Source organism: Metopolophium dirhodum, chromosome 1 (assembly GCF_019925205.1).
Source record: "Metopolophium dirhodum isolate CAU chromosome 1, ASM1992520v1, whole genome shotgun sequence".
Classification (NCBI taxonomy): Eukaryota; Metazoa; Arthropoda; class Insecta; order Hemiptera; family Aphididae; genus Metopolophium; species Metopolophium dirhodum.
In genome coordinates this window covers 115,787,517-115,808,090 of record NC_083560.1, presented here as the reverse complement: position 1 = coordinate 115,808,090, position 20,574 = coordinate 115,787,517, and the positions used below count along the sequence as shown (strand labels likewise).

The 20,574-nt window shown below is 31.2% G+C and overlaps 1 protein-coding gene across 3 annotated transcripts in view; it reads right to left on the bottom strand.

Moving 5' to 3' along the window:
• The window catches only part of LOC132934327 (serine/threonine-protein kinase BRSK2), a 118,846-nt gene that overhangs the window by 29,805 nt on the left and 68,467 nt on the right, over positions 1-20,574 (bottom strand). For all 3 annotated transcript variants that reach the window (XM_061000621.1, XM_061000623.1, XM_061000622.1), the window contains exons 9-12: positions 18,666-18,791; positions 18,389-18,591; positions 18,131-18,250; positions 17,478-17,647 (exon numbers count right to left, since the gene is read on the bottom strand). In XM_061000621.1, coding sequence (XP_060856604.1) covers positions 17,478-17,647; positions 18,131-18,250; positions 18,389-18,591; positions 18,666-18,791 — 619 coding nt within the window. The remainder of the gene's footprint in view (positions 1-17,477; positions 17,648-18,130; positions 18,251-18,388; positions 18,592-18,665; positions 18,792-20,574) is intronic.

Sequence of the window (20,574 nt, the reverse complement as noted above, 5' to 3'; positions counted from 1 at the left end):
AACAATAATAATAATAATAATAATAATAATAATAATATATTATACCTACCACCGTGTCGAACCGACCCGTTTCGTTTTCGTGCGTAACGGTCGTTTTTATGTTTCGCGGGGCCCGGACCTCACATTTAAATAATATTATACACATACATTATAATATATATATATATATATATACATTATACCCATGTATATAAACATTATAATATATATATATATATATGTGTGTGTTGTAACCACATATATATTATATAGGCGCCTATACGCGTATTATAATAAAATGTTTGTACGAAAACTACGCGAGAAAAACTGAAAAACCACTCGCATGCTACGTGTATTATTATAGCGTGGCACATTGCACATAATAATATAGAAAATCGTTTGCAGCATATACACGATTCTGGAGCTGTGCCACCCAGTGTCTAGGGGAGGGGAGGGGAGGGTCCCGGGCCCGGGATCGGAATTCGACCCGCTGTTTTGTATACGTACACCTATATACATTTATACAGGGTGATTCACCAAGCATGTTCACTCTCATTGCTGAAATTATTTATTTATTGAAATTCTGATTGTTGGAATTTTTAAACATAAGTAGGTGCTTAAAGACAATATTTTCAAATTTTCGTGACTTTTCGTGCTGTTTAACCTGTGGCTATACAAACTTAATATATTTTTCAAATGAGAACGCCCCCCCCCCCTCATATTTTACTGTAAATTATTCAATAGACAATTTTAATTTAAATTCTGATGTACCTACCTACCTAATTTTAAATTCTAACGAATAGTTTCTCATTTATTACAATATGTTTATGCTAAGCATAATAGTCCTTAAAAACGATTTCTCAAAAATATAAATTAGATGTAATATTGGTATATTATTTATTTTGAACATTTACCATTTTTACAAATCATAAATAATATTACAACTTTCAAATCACCATACATGGCTATGCTTCCAAACCCGCATTATCAATGACCTAATATTCTTGGTACACAAAGATACAAAGTTAAATAACTCAGAAATCACTCATTCGAATTTTATGCAGATAGTAGAAGTTTATATCACCACAGCACACTCCTTGAGTATAGTACAAAAAATCTCATGAATTGGAAAATATGGCCTTTAAGTATGTTTGAAAATTGCATAAATCAGAATTTGAATAAATTTGTCGCTGGAAAAAAAAAATTGGGTGAACATATAACATCCTGTATACACGCGACACGAGGCAATACGTAGAGCAGATAGGGCGAAAAAAACACGGTCCGATCGTCGACCGGGACCCGTAAGAATTTTTCCATTACGGCTGTGACATGACGCCGCCGCCTCGGAAGTCGGAGGCCGACATTAACGGCTTGTACTTTTATCCCATCCACCCCGCCACATCCCTTCGCCGGGGCCGTTTTATTATATTATTATTATTGTTATGGTGTTTCGCGGCAGCTCTCCCATTTCAAAGGATTCCGTCGCTTCACGCTTTTAAACCCTTTTTACCTGGAAACCCCTTTAACACTATATACGATCGCAGCGCGCCAACCGAAAAAAAAGCAAAATCACAATTGTTCTTCCAGAATAATATATCGGTGAAAAAAACAAACGAAATGAAAAACAATAATAATATATCGTGTGTAAAAATAACCGTTTTCAGGCATTGAGACCATAAGGCCATGGTTTTTTGGTAAAAAGTTTCCATCTTTCGTCATGCTTATAATAATACAAATGTTACTATCTACATAAACCGTCAGAATGAAATACAATTTATTGGTACGATCGGTGCAAGTAAATTAAACTGTCGAGTAATGGCTCCGTTTTATTGTCGTCAAAAGAAAAATATTATATTATGAATTATTACGTGTATATTTTGATTAATTGACGCGAATATGGAGGGGGGAGGGTAGTCAAAACTCACAGATTACATCGAAGAATCGCACTGTAAAAAATATTCGACTTGTGAATACCAAGATTTTTTATCGTGTTTATTATTTTTCAATGAATCCGTATATTTTTATAACACACTTTAGTATGCACCACTCGTTGGCAGCGTGTAAACATTAAACGACGATTTACAGTTTATTCGACGATATAAAATATAAATGTTTAAATATTGGTTTTATTTTTTATTTATTTTTTAACATGATTTATTGATAATTGAATTATTGACTTGTTTATTGAATTAGGTATGTATTGTGATTTGAAAATGTTAATGCTTGACAAAATAATGTGAAATTCGGAGAAAGTCTTGCCGAAATCCTTGGAGGTTACATGTTCAAACAAAATATACTTTTGATGCTTAAACTCGGCCCCTAGAGGTTTTTCCTATTTGCGCCACTGCAGCATATTATATAATATATTATTCAGCGTCCGAAAGCGATGAAAATTACTTGTTAATACCCTATAGGAATGATTTGGTCCGTTACCTTATTAAGTATACATTTTATATTCGCGGTACTCATGTCGGAAAGTGCAGCATTCACAGATACCAATAAAACGATTTCCGACCGGCCGCCATCGTCAGTCCGATTTTTAGGAATACGCTGAGCACCTCGCATTTATTTTTGTAGATTGTTTGACTACTTCGATCGTAGCTACGATTTGGTCGGCCAACTTTGTCGTACATCCGAAATATGTTGGGCGCGTATTTCGCATTACTTTGCAATGTCGATTGCAATTTCAATCGTATTTTGTGTGTGTGTGTGTGTACTGCGCAGCAAAATCGATGTTGATGTGGAGTGACAACTATGAACTGACTGACAAGAAGAATGTAAGTGAATCGAATCGCGAAATTCGGTACTGCGAAAAAGACGAAAGAAACTTTGCTCGAGTATACGTGTTGGAATGATCGATACAATACGTACCTACACGAATACTAAATATTCTTGTGAAAATCATTGAGTCGCAAATTGTATATAATAAGGGGGCGGATTTACGATGGAGCAAATAAAAACGAAAAACGTGGATAGGTATTTTCTCAATAAAAAAAAAAAAGCTCCAGTCATATGCTACCTACCACAACTACACTGATAGTGATGTATGCTACCTGATAGAATACTGTTATCGACCTTAAATTGTAATAATTTTAACAGGAAAAGATTTATGTTTGTTTTTACTATGTAATTAATAATTAGTTGTTAAGATGTTAGATAATTAATATCATCGGAATATATTATTCTGCCACGTTGAATACTCGTGAGGTTTAGGAGTTTAGAGTTTAGCAACCTATTTGACAGTATATTTTATTAAGAATATTACATTTATAAGAATGATAATCAAACAAAACCATCGTTTGCCGTGATGCACAGAATCAAACGATCGAATGGTTTTTAGAACACATGTTTGAAAAATTACATTAAATATGAAACCAAAACAAGAGACAGCACAAATATGACCGATTGCCAACTGCACTAAAATCTGTGATGTTCTGTTATTGCATTAAAAGAAAATAAATGTCAGAAGTTTTCTGCGGCACGATATAAAAACAATATAATATAGATAATTGAGAAATTAGAAATTATTATTTATTAAAATTGTAAAATGATGAATATATCAATAAAAAAGTATGTTATAGCCCTGGTTAGGTTAGGTTAGGTTAGGTTGGCGATCCATGGGACGCGTGCCCGAGATGACACACGAAAAATTAAAATAAACATTACTTAATATATTATATTTTATTTTTAACAATAAATAATAAGACCATGTTATAGTGTAAGTATGATTTCGTATCGTTGAAAGTCTTTTAGAAAATCAAATAGTAGGTCTGTTAAAAACGTAGATAACATACTAAACGTGTTGCGACGAGATGGCTAATAGGTAGTCTAAAATGAATAATATTATAATATGTATACATTATATCATATTAATATCTACAGATAAAATTGAATAATTGTTATTGACTGATGAAGTGGCCTCATGATTATATATTATATTTTACTATGAAACGAATTGGAAGAAATTGAGCGTGATAGTGCCTAACCAAGTAGGCAGTTTGATCGAGAATACAGGAAACAAGATTTTGAAAGTGTGGAATGCTATTCTAGAAAATTATTCCTTTATAAAGATAGTAGCACTGGCGAATTTCGTCATATTACCTTCAACTTATTCATGCAAGTCATTCTTTTCGGAAATTAATTTTACCAATTCTAATCCAAGAAATCTAACAGATGAATACAGTGACACATGTAGATTCTCAAAAGTTACGAATTACGATAATTTAATTAATATAAATTAATTGGCTACAAGACTTGTACAACAACAAAAAATCATATCAAGCAAATTAATAAATCGTAGTAATCATAGGCGCAACTAGGGTAAAAATTCTGGGAGGGGGGGGGGGGGGGTACTACAGCTCACCTTTCAAAACTATTTGTTTTAAATTATCCATAATAAGCTTATACCGAAATCAATAAGGGATATTTACCCCCTACCCTCCCTCCCACAAGTTGCACCACTGTGAGTAATGTTATCTCTTATTAGTTTACTAAATAAATACCTATTGTAAAAACATTTAAATGAATACATATTATTTTAAATGTACCTATAGGTATACAATTTTTCATAATCTTATAGCAAATGTAAAAATCAGGTAATTTTTAGAACTGTAGGTAACGTTAGAAAACATTTCTAAGCCTGTTAAAGCCTATTATGGGTACCAGGGTTACGTATACTTAAATTACCTACTTTAAAATGAATTTGTAGGATGCATATATACAATACAGCATGTAACAGATATCCATAGGTAACATTTTTGTATGTACAAGACGAGTACCAAAGATTCTATAAACACGAACATTAATTGTTACTTACACAGCAAAATCATAAATCATTTAATCGCATTTTCAGATTTTAAACATTATTGAGTGTTTAGTGTAAACAGACAAGGAGTCAATGAACAGTCATTATTGTTGTTATTATTATTATTATCATTGTTCAATAATGCAATTTTAGAGAAAAATGCAAAATATAACAATATTTAAACTTTAAAGTCAACAATATTTCAATGAGAACGACATATCCATTATTTAAAAGAACTCATAACACTAAAAGTTACAGCTACTGGTTATGGAAAGAGAAAAAGTATTTTCTAACACCTCTATAATATTATAAAATAACTAAGTAACTATTGTTACTAAATTATACTCGAAACATTCTGTTATGCATTTTTCTCTAAAATATAATCATCAGATTTTTAGCTCTGAAATTACACTTGTTGTAAACATTAAGTTCGTTGTCGACTAATTGCCGATCTGCGTCAACACGTTTTTCATGAATTTCCTACACGATTATTTCATTCCTTTTCACGTAACAACCAACAATCACTCGTCGTGTAAGCTACTTTAAATTAGTAATCAAGTATATTTTAATATTGAATTTTGTGAACATTTCGTATAATATAAAATGCTTAAATATTATAAAAGGTACTCTTTTAAAACGACATTGAACGCTATGGAGTGGAGTGTGGGCCGCGTTTTAATGAGAAAATAATAAATGGGAAATTTGATATTGCGGTATTAAAATATATTTCGTTAGATTTTATGGTGACTTGTGACTAATATTTTAACAAGTATACCTATGAATAAAATGAAAATGTTGATGAGTTGATTTGGATATTGTATCGTCACCTGATCGCGTGAATGATAATTTATTTTTAATCGGTACTCATGCAGGCAATAGGTTTACCCCAAGCTGAATTATGTCAAAATATGATGTCAATCGATAAAATTATACAGCATTTTTATTTTGATGGATTTGAATTCCGAAAACGTATTCTGATTCGGTATAAATGTCAATGATAACGAACACAATTTTTTTTTCAATTTTAATTATATTTTTTTATCGCTCTGCAAAAAGTTTCTGCAACGTCGAAAATCGCTCCGATTGAATGCATAATATTATAGTGAGCTATTGTAAATAAATCCAAATACGTTTTCAAAATTAAAATCTATCAAAGCGAAGCCTTACACAGTTTTCCATCTTGCGCATGACACGTCATCATCGAATGCGATTAGGTCTAGAAACTGCTATTTTGTTTAACTACGACTAGATAGACACATATTATTATATTATATTATAACACCATGTCAATTTATCATTCGCGATCGGCAAAAAAATTTCGAAATTTGTCCCGTGTAAGTAAGCTTAGGTCTGATAAACGTATTTTATTTCCCGCCACGATACATAATACAACAAATTGATTCGCTCGACTAAGCGCCACTTCGAAATGGTTTGTGTTAATCCAATCACTATGTGTTACAGTGCTTGCGCATTTGTGCAGTCGAGTGACACAGTTGTCGTTCAGATGTATTACAATTTACAATATTATTATATTATTATGTGATATCGATGGGCACAAAAATCGGTCGTTTAATTTCCAGAGATGATAATAATAATAATAATAATAATAGACATGCTTTGCACTTGAAACAATGCTCACAATAATAATATACGGTCTAGTCGTCTAGACGCCGAAACTTTAACACTATATTATTATAATATGTATACCAACAACGATCAATACATACTCACACGGCGGCACACCTAAGCCCAATGGCATATTATTTTATCGTTGCACCCGTCGTATGTACAATTCGTTGTTGAATAAACGACGCGTGTCACGTGGTATATTACAACCAAAATAATTGTACAAAAATATAATATGTTACTGTCTGAGTATGAAAACCGTTTTGAGACGTCAAAAACTTTGTGTGCGTGAAGTTAACCCAAAATTGCACCGGACGAATTTTAAGTTCTAGGTTTGTAATAGTACTTAAATGTGTGTAGATGTTTTGAAATTAGGTATTTGTAAGTTTTTCAGAGCCGATAAGTACCTACTGACTCAAGTTAACTTAAAGGAAACACCCACATTGTATAAATTATACTAGACGATCAATTGACAATTATTACTTACAAAGTAAGCTCTAACAATAATAATTTGGACAAAGTGGGGGCTAACTTCACTTCCGTGGAAATGTCTATGGGAAAACAGACGCTGTTATAGGTATAATTATTCAAAAACTACATAGACATTATTGCATTAAACAAAAGACAAACGCATTGGGGGGGGGGGGGGGATCGTTCCTTTAGGTGGCTTACTGGCCAGCAGACGCCTAGCCCCTCTTTGGAATGGGTCTTGGTTTTATCGTGTATTTATTATTCTGTGACAATAATAAATAATTACATAATCATCAAATTATCTTTGAATAAAATAAAAAATGAATACAACTGAAAATAAGATAAGTTGATCAATTCAGGGCGTCTGTATTAAGAATTGTATAAAATAAAATGAATAGCCAATTTCACTTGAACAAGCTTTTGCAAATACGCCACTGCTGTACTGAAATTACATCTTTCTTATTCGTTATAGGTGTTATAATTTATTATATTCGTTCTCGACGAAAATTTGGTTCAGTTCATAGCATTTTATTCCTCAGAATATTATAATAATTTTACCTAACCTAACCCGACGGTCGCTCGTGTGCGGTGACAATCTCAATCTATGCTAAGTGCTTACAATAGACGGATTATTATAAAATTATTCACAGCTAATATTATATCATCTGAATAAACAGTTGTTGTGGTTGTATAATATTGTTATTACATAAAATGTATTATTATATTATTACGTTAAGTAAAAAAAATACAAATACATTCGGAGAGAAGAAGACAATTTATCGAATAATCGATACGTACCGAACTACAATGTACCTAATAACTTATAATTTTTATTAAATCTGTAAATGTATGATAATTACTTAATAAAAAAAAGAAACCTTTATTGCAGGGGTAGGCAATTTAATTCTATGGCGGTAATCCAGATAATTTGAAAAAAAAATGTTCAAGGGCCAGAAAAAACTTAAATATTAGTTAATATACTGAATTTGTTTATTTTTGTGTTGAAAATACAGTTTAAGCTATTTAAAGCAAACTATTCAGTATAACATAATATTAGCCAGTTTTTTAAAATTTGGTACTCTTGGAGAACAACTAATGCGCAGAGTGTTTTTAAGGTGGATATCAGTCAATCTTTAACGATATTTATTCTTTAAAAACGTCATTTTGGAGAACCAAGTTTCCCATATTATGTATAATATGTGGAGCCAAAATACATACAAATAGATCAAATATCTATTATGTGCGGAAAACAGTATTAAAAAAAAAAAACTTGGCAGTCCAGATTTTCCCCTCCACGGGCTATTTCCCTGCTATATTGCATATAATATACGCACGAGCATTACGGTGACAGTTATAATTAATGTAGGTGCACATACTATTAACTAAATACAAGCTAATGTAACTATACGATAACTACCTACTGGATGATTATTAATAAAATAGAGTATCCATTGTCACGAACGGTAGAAAGTTTTTATATTAATACAATTATTTTATTCGTAGTCGTAAATAAACCATAAAAAATAATATGATATAAAACAGTATAATATAATATCATATCATTGTTGTTTTATTGCACCCGTGATGGGTGGTGGGTATATTAGAATAGGTCGTCAGTTTTATCCCATGACATAAACAACATCCAATTAGCGTAATATATATTATTATTATTATTATTTCTACGAGCCATAAAATGTAAAAAGTCACTTTTAGTTGAAACGAAATCCTACATTTTAACCTGTAGACATCATACACTATATAAATTAAAATGGTCATTTAAGCACTCAGAGCGGTCAGATGTAGCGTGCACTTTTCGTGTATGACTCGTGAGTAGTGTCTGCGCTTTAATACTTATTGTTATTGCAGTGAATTATCAATTACGGTGGTACACTACGACTACTATGGATATAAAATATTCGATATAATATTATTCGTAAATAGACTTGGGTGCCAAAGATATTAAAATTAAATAATATATTATAATAGTATATTAAAATAGGTCGTCAGTTTTATCATCCCCTGACATAAACAGCATCTAATTAGCGTAATATATATTATTATTATTATTATTCATCGACCTATAAAATGTAAAAAGTCACTTTTAGTTAGAACGAAATCCTACATTTTAACCTGTAGACATCATACACTATATAAATTAAAATGGTCATTTGTGCACTCAGAGCGGTCAGATGTAGCGTGCACTTATCGTGGAGGACTCATGAATAGTGTCTGCGCTTTAATACTTATTGTTATTGCAGTGAATTATCAATAATTACGGTTAACACTATACTATATAAACATTTGATATAATATTATTCGCTATAAGACTTGGGTGCCAAAGATATTAAAAATAAATTTAATTTGCACATATATTATTAATATTTTAATATATTAAAAATCGTCTATAATCCAAAGTATTGCATATAATCGTCGACATCTATATTATTTCTGTTCATTAAATAAAATGCATAAAACGCCCTATCTTCGTAATTGTTTTGTAAAATTAATTTTCTCTATGGGATAGAATATCACGTAAATGCATAAGTATAGTTACTTACAATGTTATAAAGTTTAATGTTATAACACGAAACTTTGACGTCCTATCTTAATTAGATAATACGCGTTATTCATATTTTGTGGACTAAGATTATACGTTTAACGTTTGACTTTTTTGAACAATATTGTTCTAAATTTAAAATCTGGAATAAAGCACACAAATATCTGGGAATTCGGTACTTTAGTATGATATGATTTATTGTTTTTTTTATCTCGTTTTGACGTTTATGTCTTCCACCGATATTATTAAGAGCTCTTAGAGACGTCTTTAGGATGTCAGCGCACCGTTTGTTTTTTCTCTCTGGACCACGCGCCACTTAAACAACATTTTCACTCAATATGATATTTTTTTTTTATGTTTTTGAGTAATCTTAAAGTACCCATTGTAAAAAGTATAGAGAATAATATTTTTGAGGATGTAACACATCGAATTGTCAAAATATTATCTCGAAACAATTTTATTTTTAAAGTTCAATATAAAGTCAAATAATAATAAAAATATAAAACTGATATGTCACACCCTTAAAAATATTATATTTTATAGTTTTTTTATTGGGCGATTTTACTCTACAATGACTCAAAAATCATAAAAAAAAAAACGGTTTTACGTGAATGGATTTTATTTATGTTGCATGTGGGTCTGAGAGAGAAAACAAGTATAAGGCTAACATCCTTATAAGGGGATTCGATCCCGTCTGTGTTTTTTACCAAAATAGACCTATTTTATGACAACTTTACCGTCTATCCCAGTCATCGGATAAAATTTCTCTCAAAATGTCATAATACATTATAGTAATATTAAAGTCCACTGATTTATGTTTAACCGTTCACTGATAAAGCTAATACCTTAGACATGACCGGTCTATGCTGTCAAGCACAGCACTATATTATGGAGTGTACTAGAGCATCAGGTGCATTTTTTCTGTAACTTGTTTTTCTGGAAAATCGATTTTTTTCAAAACACACAGTGCAACAGCAGTCGAATGAGAAGAAAAAATAAGTCACGATCATAAGTATTTTGCTCAGAACTAGTACTTTGATCATTGCTGTCAAATAAATATAATAACAACGTTGCACAACGTCGATGTGAGTGCGAATGTACAACACAAGGTTAGGATATAAGATATAATAATATTATAGTTTCCGTTAGGTTAGGTTTCAACGAAATCTACAATTTTTCTAACGATAAGATGATATCCACGTTTGTTGTTTGAATGTCTCCGTCATATTATAACAAATGTGTGTTTATCAGTTTCGTTATAGCTTTAAAAATATAGTGAATTGTTCTATAGGTATTATCGAACTAAAATATTAATGGGATTCAAAAAACCGAAACGCACCATTTATAATGAGTTCAATATATTGGCAATAATAAGGTAAGTGGTATATTATAATAATACAAATAAAATTTGGATATAAGAGGGTTTCTGACACTTGTACGCACATGTAAACTATTATATATTTATATACGTAGCGTATAATTTGATTTAAATGTCTTAATATGTTTACTTTGGACTCATTATTCTGAAGAAGCGTAATTTAATTAATACTCTGGTACATACTCAAATTAAGTGTATTTCGGTTTTTGTGTATACCTCATTTCATGGACAAATCGGTGTCAATGTACCTCGTTGAACTAATAAAATAATAGTAATAATTAATTCGATCGAGATAATAAATCCACCTGTGGCATATTGGGAATAGCACTTGGTAAAATATTAAATATTTTTTTATTTTATTTAAAAAAAATTCTTTAACAAATGGCAAACATCTGTATAAACCAAAAAATATTCGATTTTCATTTACCAAAACGAAGTTGAACCATTCAATAGTAACCTATACAGATTAAAAAACGGAGCTAGAAATATGAATGTGAAATTTTATGTCAATTTGTTCAGTACATTCCAGTTCAATAAGTCCCACCCAAACGTGGATTCAATTACACCGAGTGTATAGGTACAACAATATATAATTCACTTTTACATTTCTATAAGTTTGCGACGACATTTTATTAAAAGTCGTTCGTAAAATCGTTTGTTTTGTTGGAGATGTCTCTTCGATATTTTAATTTTAAAGTGAGTTATAGGTAAGTAAGTGTCTAAAATATTACAATTTAAAAATGTTTAGCTTATAGGTAACGAATTTGGAAAATGTGGAAACACCTCCAAAAAAACATGGCCGATAACATTATTATTATTTTGTTATTATTTATAGTAACAACTATAATATAAATTATTACATTGAGTTTTTGATTTCGATTTTTTCTATAGGAAATTATATTTATGGTATATATTTATGATAATGGAATAGTTGCGCTTCGTATAGATTTTCTGGGGTATTTCATTTCTGGCTTCGATGAAGTTTAGACAGTAACGAAGATGTGCTTGGTGGAGTTATTTGAATTTATTACATGTTGTGCATGAATGCAATGTGTTTGAATAATATTGTTACCTTTAAGTTTGATAAAATGTCAACTCACTGTAATATTAAAAGTTAAAAATACCTTACGAAACTAATAAACACAAGCTGCTGAATGCAAATTTGTTATGTTACACGCGTCTTGTAAGAGTGTAAGTTGGAGACGAGCAGACAAAATGTGCAATTATCCTCTTATTATTATAAAAATTGTGGATTTCGTCGAGATATGCGTTTGTATGAAATACGGAAACGATATTATTATATTATCTTATATAACCTAACCGTCTGTACTTCCACGCTCACATCGGAGTTGTGCATCGTTAGTATTATACTCGTATTTATTCCTAGTCTGTTGTTTCTCGTTTTTATAAAAAAATTAAAAGACATTATATTAATTAAATTCTGTAATTTATTATTATTTACTGATAATTTTTAAACTCTTAGCTCGAGTAAATACCCCAGATGACTTTTTTTATTAGTTGAGAGCGGTATTACTGTCTTAGAACGGTATATACATATACCTAAAACCTACTTTAAATGCGCAAAAATAAAACATTTCCAAATGTATATGCAAATAACCTTTTCTTGTAAAAAACGACCATGAACCTTCGAATATCCTAACATTAATAATGGTCAGTCATTATAAGTCATGTCCAAGAAATAAACGATTTAGGTATTATTCTATCCTAGGACTTCTATTTTAAATCTCATATATAAACTCTATATTTTATGGTATTACATATAGAACATTAGGATTTATGAAACTAATTGTTGGCAGTTCTCAGATATTAGATGTTTAAAAGTTTGAATTAGTCACTTCGTTATTAGACTTTGGATCAATAAATTGGAATGCGGTCATTACATATTGCAGAGGATTGGTAATAAAAAATAATATTTACTTAACATACTATTGCATACTTTTATTGTATCTTTGATTCATAATTTATATTCGTAATTGTGTCTTTATATAATATCTTTGATATATTATTCATATTTTTTTATTTCTTATTTTTTTTTTATTGATCTTATGAACAGCACTCACAATATAATACCGACCACCGAACCACACCAGACCCTTTTTCATATTTGTAACTGTGTAATTTAGTTGATTTGAATATAAATATTTGAAACTGTAAGCTCTGTAGTTTTTTACGCTGTGCGATGTTTATAACGAATATTATAATAAAATAAATAAAAAATAAACGCGAATTGGATCGTGTTTGCGCACTCGTAAGACGGAGGCAACAGAAGTGGCACATTTCTCATAATATAAAAACGTCTCCGATCGGTCGGAACCAAATAACAAGTCCACACAGCAAACACATAATAGGACGTATTTGTTTTGCACGATGTCACTTTTGTTTGCCACAAATCTATCGTTTGTCTTCATCGCAACGATGATGGCTTGTGCACGCACCAAAGACGTCAACGGGTCACGCGAGAACGTGACATTCTCGTCGCGTATAGATAATACGACGAGCAGACATATTATTTTCGTCCCGCCTTAAACCTCCCCCCGAGAGACGTTCCAAATATCTATGGAAAAAGATTCTTTTTTTTTTTTTTTCATTATTATTATTATCATTTATTTTCGCATGGACGTTGTTGTATACGTTTTTAATATAAGAGACGTGCTCGGCGTGAGATTTAAATCGCTGCTAAAAATATATCATATTATTCGTTTCAGGCCGACATATTATTATTATTTATTATTACAGCGATTTTTGTTGTTCGTTTATTTGACTTGTATATTCGGTTTGCTTTACTACGCGGGAAATTTAAATGTCACACGTACGCTGTTGTTATAATATTCTACATCGATACTAGCTGTTTGTGTACCTAACTTATATAATAATTTATAACCTCTGAAAAACAGCTGTATAAATAATAATATTATATTAAACAGAAATTACGTTTGCAGTGGCACATTTATGGCCCCATATTCGAAAATTTGTAATTACATTTTTATCTATAACTGATTATTATTTGATAGTATACCTACCAGTATTAAAAATATTTTGTCCAAGGTAAATAGAAATACATTCAAAATACATGTTTGTAATATTTGAACAACAATTATTGAATACGTGTTGATGTATTCGCGGAAAGAACAGTTTTTATTCAAACATTACTAAAATAGTAAGGTACATACAATTATTTAGGTAGGTACGTATATATATAGTATAAACATAATAATATGTTATATTTATATAGGTACAACACACGAATTACACAAAAGTATATGGAATCGGAGCTTTGAACGGATTCTGGTAGTTGGTATCCGATTTCAAACGCAACTCGAGAAAATAAATATAAAATCAAAGAAACTTCTAAACAAAGTCTGGTTCTGCGTAGGCTACAAACTATATTATATATTAGATTGGATAAACATTTATTATATATATATATATCAGCTGATGAGTATATCCTCTGACGTTTTGAATTTTATTTGAAGTAGGAAATTCTAGCGAACACATCGTGAATATATATATCTGTATATGGCTTTCGGTAGCTTATTAGTTTATTTCGTTAGCGGAGTTGTTTAAGATGAAAGGATCACTGTACGGCGAATAAAACTGCATCAAATAAAATCGAAAGCTGTGCAGTTCATCACGCATTACGTGGTACAGACATCTGATGTATAGTATAACAGCAGTTGACATAATAGAATCCGTTCGAGTTTTTTTTCGTATATTTTATACCCCGAACACCACCACATGAGCCTACATACTAAACACTAAACGAATACGGTTATGAACATTTTTCATACTATTTTTTGACGCGGGTTGTATATAATATATACATATTATGTATAGGTAGCGAAGTGATCTATAACAGTTTAAAAATTACACTAAAATGATACGGCAAAAGCAACGAGTGTTATTAATATTTATTATTTTTAGTATTATTCATCGACCTATAAAATGTAAAAAGTCACTTTTAGTTAGAACGAAATCCTACATTTTAACCTGTAGACATCATACACTATATAAATTAAAATGGTCATTTAAGCACTCAGAGCGGTCAGAGATATTGTGCACTTATCGTGTATGACTCGTGAATAGTGTCTGCGCTTTAATACTTATTGTTATTGCAGTGAATTATCAATTACGGTTAACACTATACTATATAAACATTTGATATAATATTATTCGCTGTAAGACTTGGGTGCCAAAGATATTGAAAATAAATTTAATTTGCACTTATATTATTAATATTTTAATATATTATTATATAGTATTATGATTACAGCAAACACGAAAACGACAAATTTTCTCGAAGTATAACAATACTGCGATCATAGGGGATGAAGGGGTGGACAGAAGGGGGGGGGGCAGTTTCTATAGTTGTTTACTAAGTAATACAGTACTTTGGTTTTTTACAGAACTATTCTTGAGCTTGGTTATTATTTTTCTGTGTGCGTTTTACATGATTATTGGACCACTGTATGACAAAATATATAACTTCAACAAATAAAGTCAATAGCTGTGCAGCTCAAAGCACATTTACGCCATAGGTACAGACATCTTCTGTATATAGTAACAGCAGCTGACATAAGAATCTGTTGAAGTTTTTTGATGTGTTAACATCTTAACGCCCCTCCCCCAAAAAAAGAAAGAAAGAATGTGTGTAAAAAAAATGGTTCTAGAGTGAATTGGTAAATTCGATGTCACGAAATAGTGTAACGGAAGTTGCGCAATCGTTCAACTCAGTAGTCCAAGTAGAGTGTCCGTGGAAACGTATACACCCATGTATTATATCAAATTGTTATTAGTATTATTATCTGTATTAATTTTGATTATATAAATTATCACATGATAGAAGTAATCATGCTATTATTAATTATTGTTATATATCATAAAACGCTTAGATATTATTATTATGTACATTTCATAAATTATAATACTCGTTATTTCTGCACCCATAAGTCAACCTACATTTTATTAACAGGCGCAAGTCGTCGGACTAACTTCTCACCCAGTAGGAGTTCGTCGGCGCAACAATTATAACTATCCTTTCTGCATTTTCTTTCTTTCTAGAACATGGCCAAAACTAGCTTCGAAAGGGTGAAGCCATATCCGGGAGCTTCAACGCACAAAAAATAAGACTAGCCATGTTGACATATCAACATTGAACGTCAGATACAAAATTTGACACACGCCACTTTTTTTTTCGTATTTTTGATACGCCGAACACCACTAAATGTGCCTACATACTAAACACTAAACGAATACGGTTATGAACATTTTCCATGATACTTTTTGACCTAGGTTGTATATATATGCATATTATGTATATGTGACGAAGTGACCTATAAGTATATATACAACAGACAACAGTTTAAAAATTGTATTGAAATAATACGGCAAAAGCGACGAGTGTTATTAATATTTATTGTTTTTAAAATTATGTTTGCAGTAAACAAGGACAAATTTCCTCAAACTATAACAATACTGCGATCATAAGCACAATCTAGGTGGAGAGGGGGGGGGGGGGAGAAGAGGGCAGTTGCTATAGTTGTTTACTATTATAGTGATAAGGGCAAACATATACCGTTTAGGCCTCCTATTTTAAACTCTACAATTCTATGAATACGATACTTTGGTTTTTTAGAGAATTATTCTTGAGCTTGAATATTATTTTTCTGTATTACACGATTACTGGACAAAAATAATATATAACAAATAAAGTCAAAAGCTGTGCGGCTCAAAGCGCATTACGCCATACATCTGCTGTATATAGTAACAGCAGTTGACATAAGAATCTGTTTGAGTTTTTTATCCATATTTTTCATACCCAGAGGACCACTATAATAATATGAGTCTATACATACCAAACGAATACGCTTATGAACATCGTTCATACTCATTTTTTTTACGTAGGTTGTAGTATAATATGTATATAGGTGCGCCCTACTGTGACGAAGTGACCTAACTATATAGGTATACAACAGTTTAAAAATGACATTAAAAAAATACAGCAAAAGCGGTGAGTGTTATTAATATTATTTTTTTTTTATAATTATGACTGCAGCAAACATGAAAATGACAAATTTCCACGAACAATAACAATACTGCGATCATAAATGTATACGGGTGAGGGGGGGGGGAGCGAGAGGCAAGGGAACAGTTGTTTTCTGACATATATTACTATAGTTGGGGGTGGGGGACATATAGTTTTGGCCTCCTGTACTAATTCATTAAATATAACAACACTTTTGTGTTTCAGTGAATTAGTTAATGTTTTGTAATTAATTATAGCTTATAAAATTAATAGCTACTGGATAGTACCAACTAACTTGACATATTTTTACTAATTCTACAATTCTAAAATACATAGATGCAACATGTAGGTACAGATTAATTATTGGGAAATGTTTGAGATGCAGAAAGGGTGACACTTCCTCCTTATTACCTATATCTTTAGACACGAAAAATATTTAAGTATTACATTTTGCCCTCCCCTCAAAAATAAAAAATCACTTAATGTTACGCCACTGACTGTGATCAATATATAATAGTCAATAATTATATACTTCATATATTATTATAAATAATTTTCCACTTTTCTTTCAATTGTCTCGGCGACGTTGGCGATAAAAACTTTTTTTCATACTACTTACCGAAAGCAATGCATGGATTAAGTCAGCCTTTACTGTAGATAACGGTTTTCCTGTTATCAAAATAGTGAACGTCTCGTCTTTCTCAGAAGCCATCAAACTTCCGAACCACGATTTTTTCGTTAGTTCTGGTGAAGATTCCGGTGTCGGTTTATACGGCGTGTCCATGTCCACTGTTTGCATAAAGAAAAAGAAACGCACAATTTTATAAAACGTGTTATGGGCAATCTACAAAGTTCAAAATGATTAAGTTCGCAATAAAAAACTAAACCGAGTCAACGTTTATTGCCCAACACTCATTCCGGAGGTTAGGCAATCACATGATCGAGCGTCTACTAAGTTCGCACCGAATTTTAATTTCACGATTATTAATTATTATACGCTAATATCTATAAACACGACTTAAACTTGACGTAAAACGTTGTTAATCAACTGGAAAACGCTAAAACTACATTATTATGTACAACGGTAATTTAAACTAGGTAATAATTAAGTCAATTAAAAAATCAAACATAAAACTAACTATTTTACTCAAATATTAAAAAAAAAAAAAATTTACTGGGAAATGGGGCGGCCCATCTTTGTGTCCCGTTTAATCTATTTAAATAATTTACAATATTATAGCAAGCACATGTATCACGACAAAACGCAATTACTTTGAGGTTTACGCCTGTGAAATTTCGGCGACCCCAGTACGCTATTGCGTATCGACGTAAGTCTGGATTTCCAATGATTAGACAGGTGCTGAGGCGACCCCGGAGGCGTGCAGATGACCACTGAAACAATAATCACACGTGCGGGTTATAATCATATGTTATTGTGCGTTTATTAATCCGCTCGTTTCCGTCGATATTAATGATATATTATATTAATGTTATTATTTATTATATTATTGTATCGGTGTTTGGATTTACTGTGGTTAGGAGACGAAGGTACTTCGACTTTTGCCTGCTTTGCGTGGTGCACGGGCGACGGGGGTACGGCTGCCGAGCACGAGCTGTTCGTGTCCAACGTCTGGTTGTGCGCAGAAATGTAATTGCCGTGCGGGGAAATCGATGAGTTCTTCGACTGCTGGCTCTTGTGGTGATTGTGGTAACGATAGTTTGAGTTGTTTGACCTAACAGTCGTAAAACGCCGGCGGGCCCGTTAAAACCGAAAATGAAATCGTTTTCCCTTTTTCTCGTACGTTACCTTTGGGGAAGAGGTGATAATATACCAGCTAAGGTCGAAGAACTGGCTAAGCTCGAACCGCTGCACATGTTGCCGCCCGCAGAACTTACGTTGTTGTAACTTCCTCTCCTGTAGTAAATGCGATTTCTGCGGTAGAGAACAAAAATTAACGTTACAAACCTTAAGTTACAAAGTTTTACGCGATTTTCCAGGCGCTATTAGTTATAAACCGTACACGAGAACAGACCATAGGTATAATCATTGTGGTACGCAAAGGATTATATTTTAATTTATTAAAGCAGTTATGGTCATCTTGTGAACAGCGTATGATATCATTAGTCGCATAAATATAATATTATAATAATATATTATTTTCAATTTTGTATTAAAATAAACAATATCACATAACAAGAAATATAATTTGATTTCGTTTTAAAGTACGATAAAGTTTAAGAAAGATGGCGTTTTTGCTATGTAAAAATGTCGCACAAGGTAATAGGTATATCGATCTTAACTTAATGTATTATAAATTCTCAGTGGTGCGAACAATTTATTGATTGAACAATAATGGTTAATGAATATTCATTTTTTATGTGTCGGAGACACTTTTTATAGTAGAAAAAATGCATTAATTTTCAACTTCAGTAAATTCCCAATACTCTTCTAAATAATTAGAAAAAACAAAAAGAAATAGGGTAAAATTGTCATTTTTTTGCAATACCAGTTTTGGATAAAATCAATTTACTTATTTTGTTGTAATTAAAAAACCAGATATAGATTTTATATTTTACACTCACAAAATGTCAATATTAGAATTTTTATGGGTATATAATAAAATATTATGTAGTATGCAAAAAAATTTCATAAATTCAAAAAATCTGTTCTGTAGAAATTGTATATAAGTTCTTCATAAGTTGTTATTATAGCTATTGGAAATATTAACGATAATTACTTAGAAGCACATAACCATTTGAAGTTCAAATATTGTGATCGGTTGTCTATTAGTATACATTAGGGTAGTCCTCTGGTATAGATGAAGGAAAAAAAATTGCAAAATGTTCAAATTGCCCCCCTCAAATCGGTTCCAATACTTAAAAAAAGCATAACGAAAAAATTTCAGACAAATTGATCAACCCGTGCCACAAAAGCTATAAAGTTTTAATAATAAAAAAATGTAGGTATACACTAATCCTATACAGTATTATTTCAATCATTATTTTATGTATTAGATGATAGTGGTGCCAGTGTCTTAGTGCGGTGTTAAATTTTTTAAATTTTTAAAATACTTTAAAAGTAATATTCTGAAGAGGTGGTGTCATGCGAGTAGTGAACTCTATGTAAGTACTATAAGAAGAAAACCAACTCACAAAATCTGTGTACCTATATCTTTTTATTTTCTAAAGAATTTTTTTCTATGCTTGCAATTTTATAAATTAATATTTGAGCTAATTTTATTAGAAAATATTTGAACTAGTTTTATTAAAAATTTAGTATTATCTACTAATCTACGTACCTAATTGTATTATTTTACATTTTAACATTTTATTTATAATAACGTTTTTCTACATTTTTAAAATTGGATATTTTTTCCATGGATATTTTGACCGTTAGTTATTTGGTCCTTGGATATTTTGGTTTGGAGACTTTGTCTTTGGATATTTTTACTTAGATTCGTATATTATAGTATAAGTCATGGGTGGGTGGTCAGTCACAAGTGTTCGGCCCAACGACGTCACATGACTGTTTTCAATTTCTGAACACCTTTTAAAATGTTTTACATAGGATTTTCACCATATCTTAAATCAAATTGGATAACATTTTTTAAAAATTTGCGTTGGGTGATTTTATTTAAAGGCGGAAAACTTAAGAGAATAATGTTTGGTAAAAGCACACATAAAATTATGTTAAAAAAATTAACCTGTAAACCAAT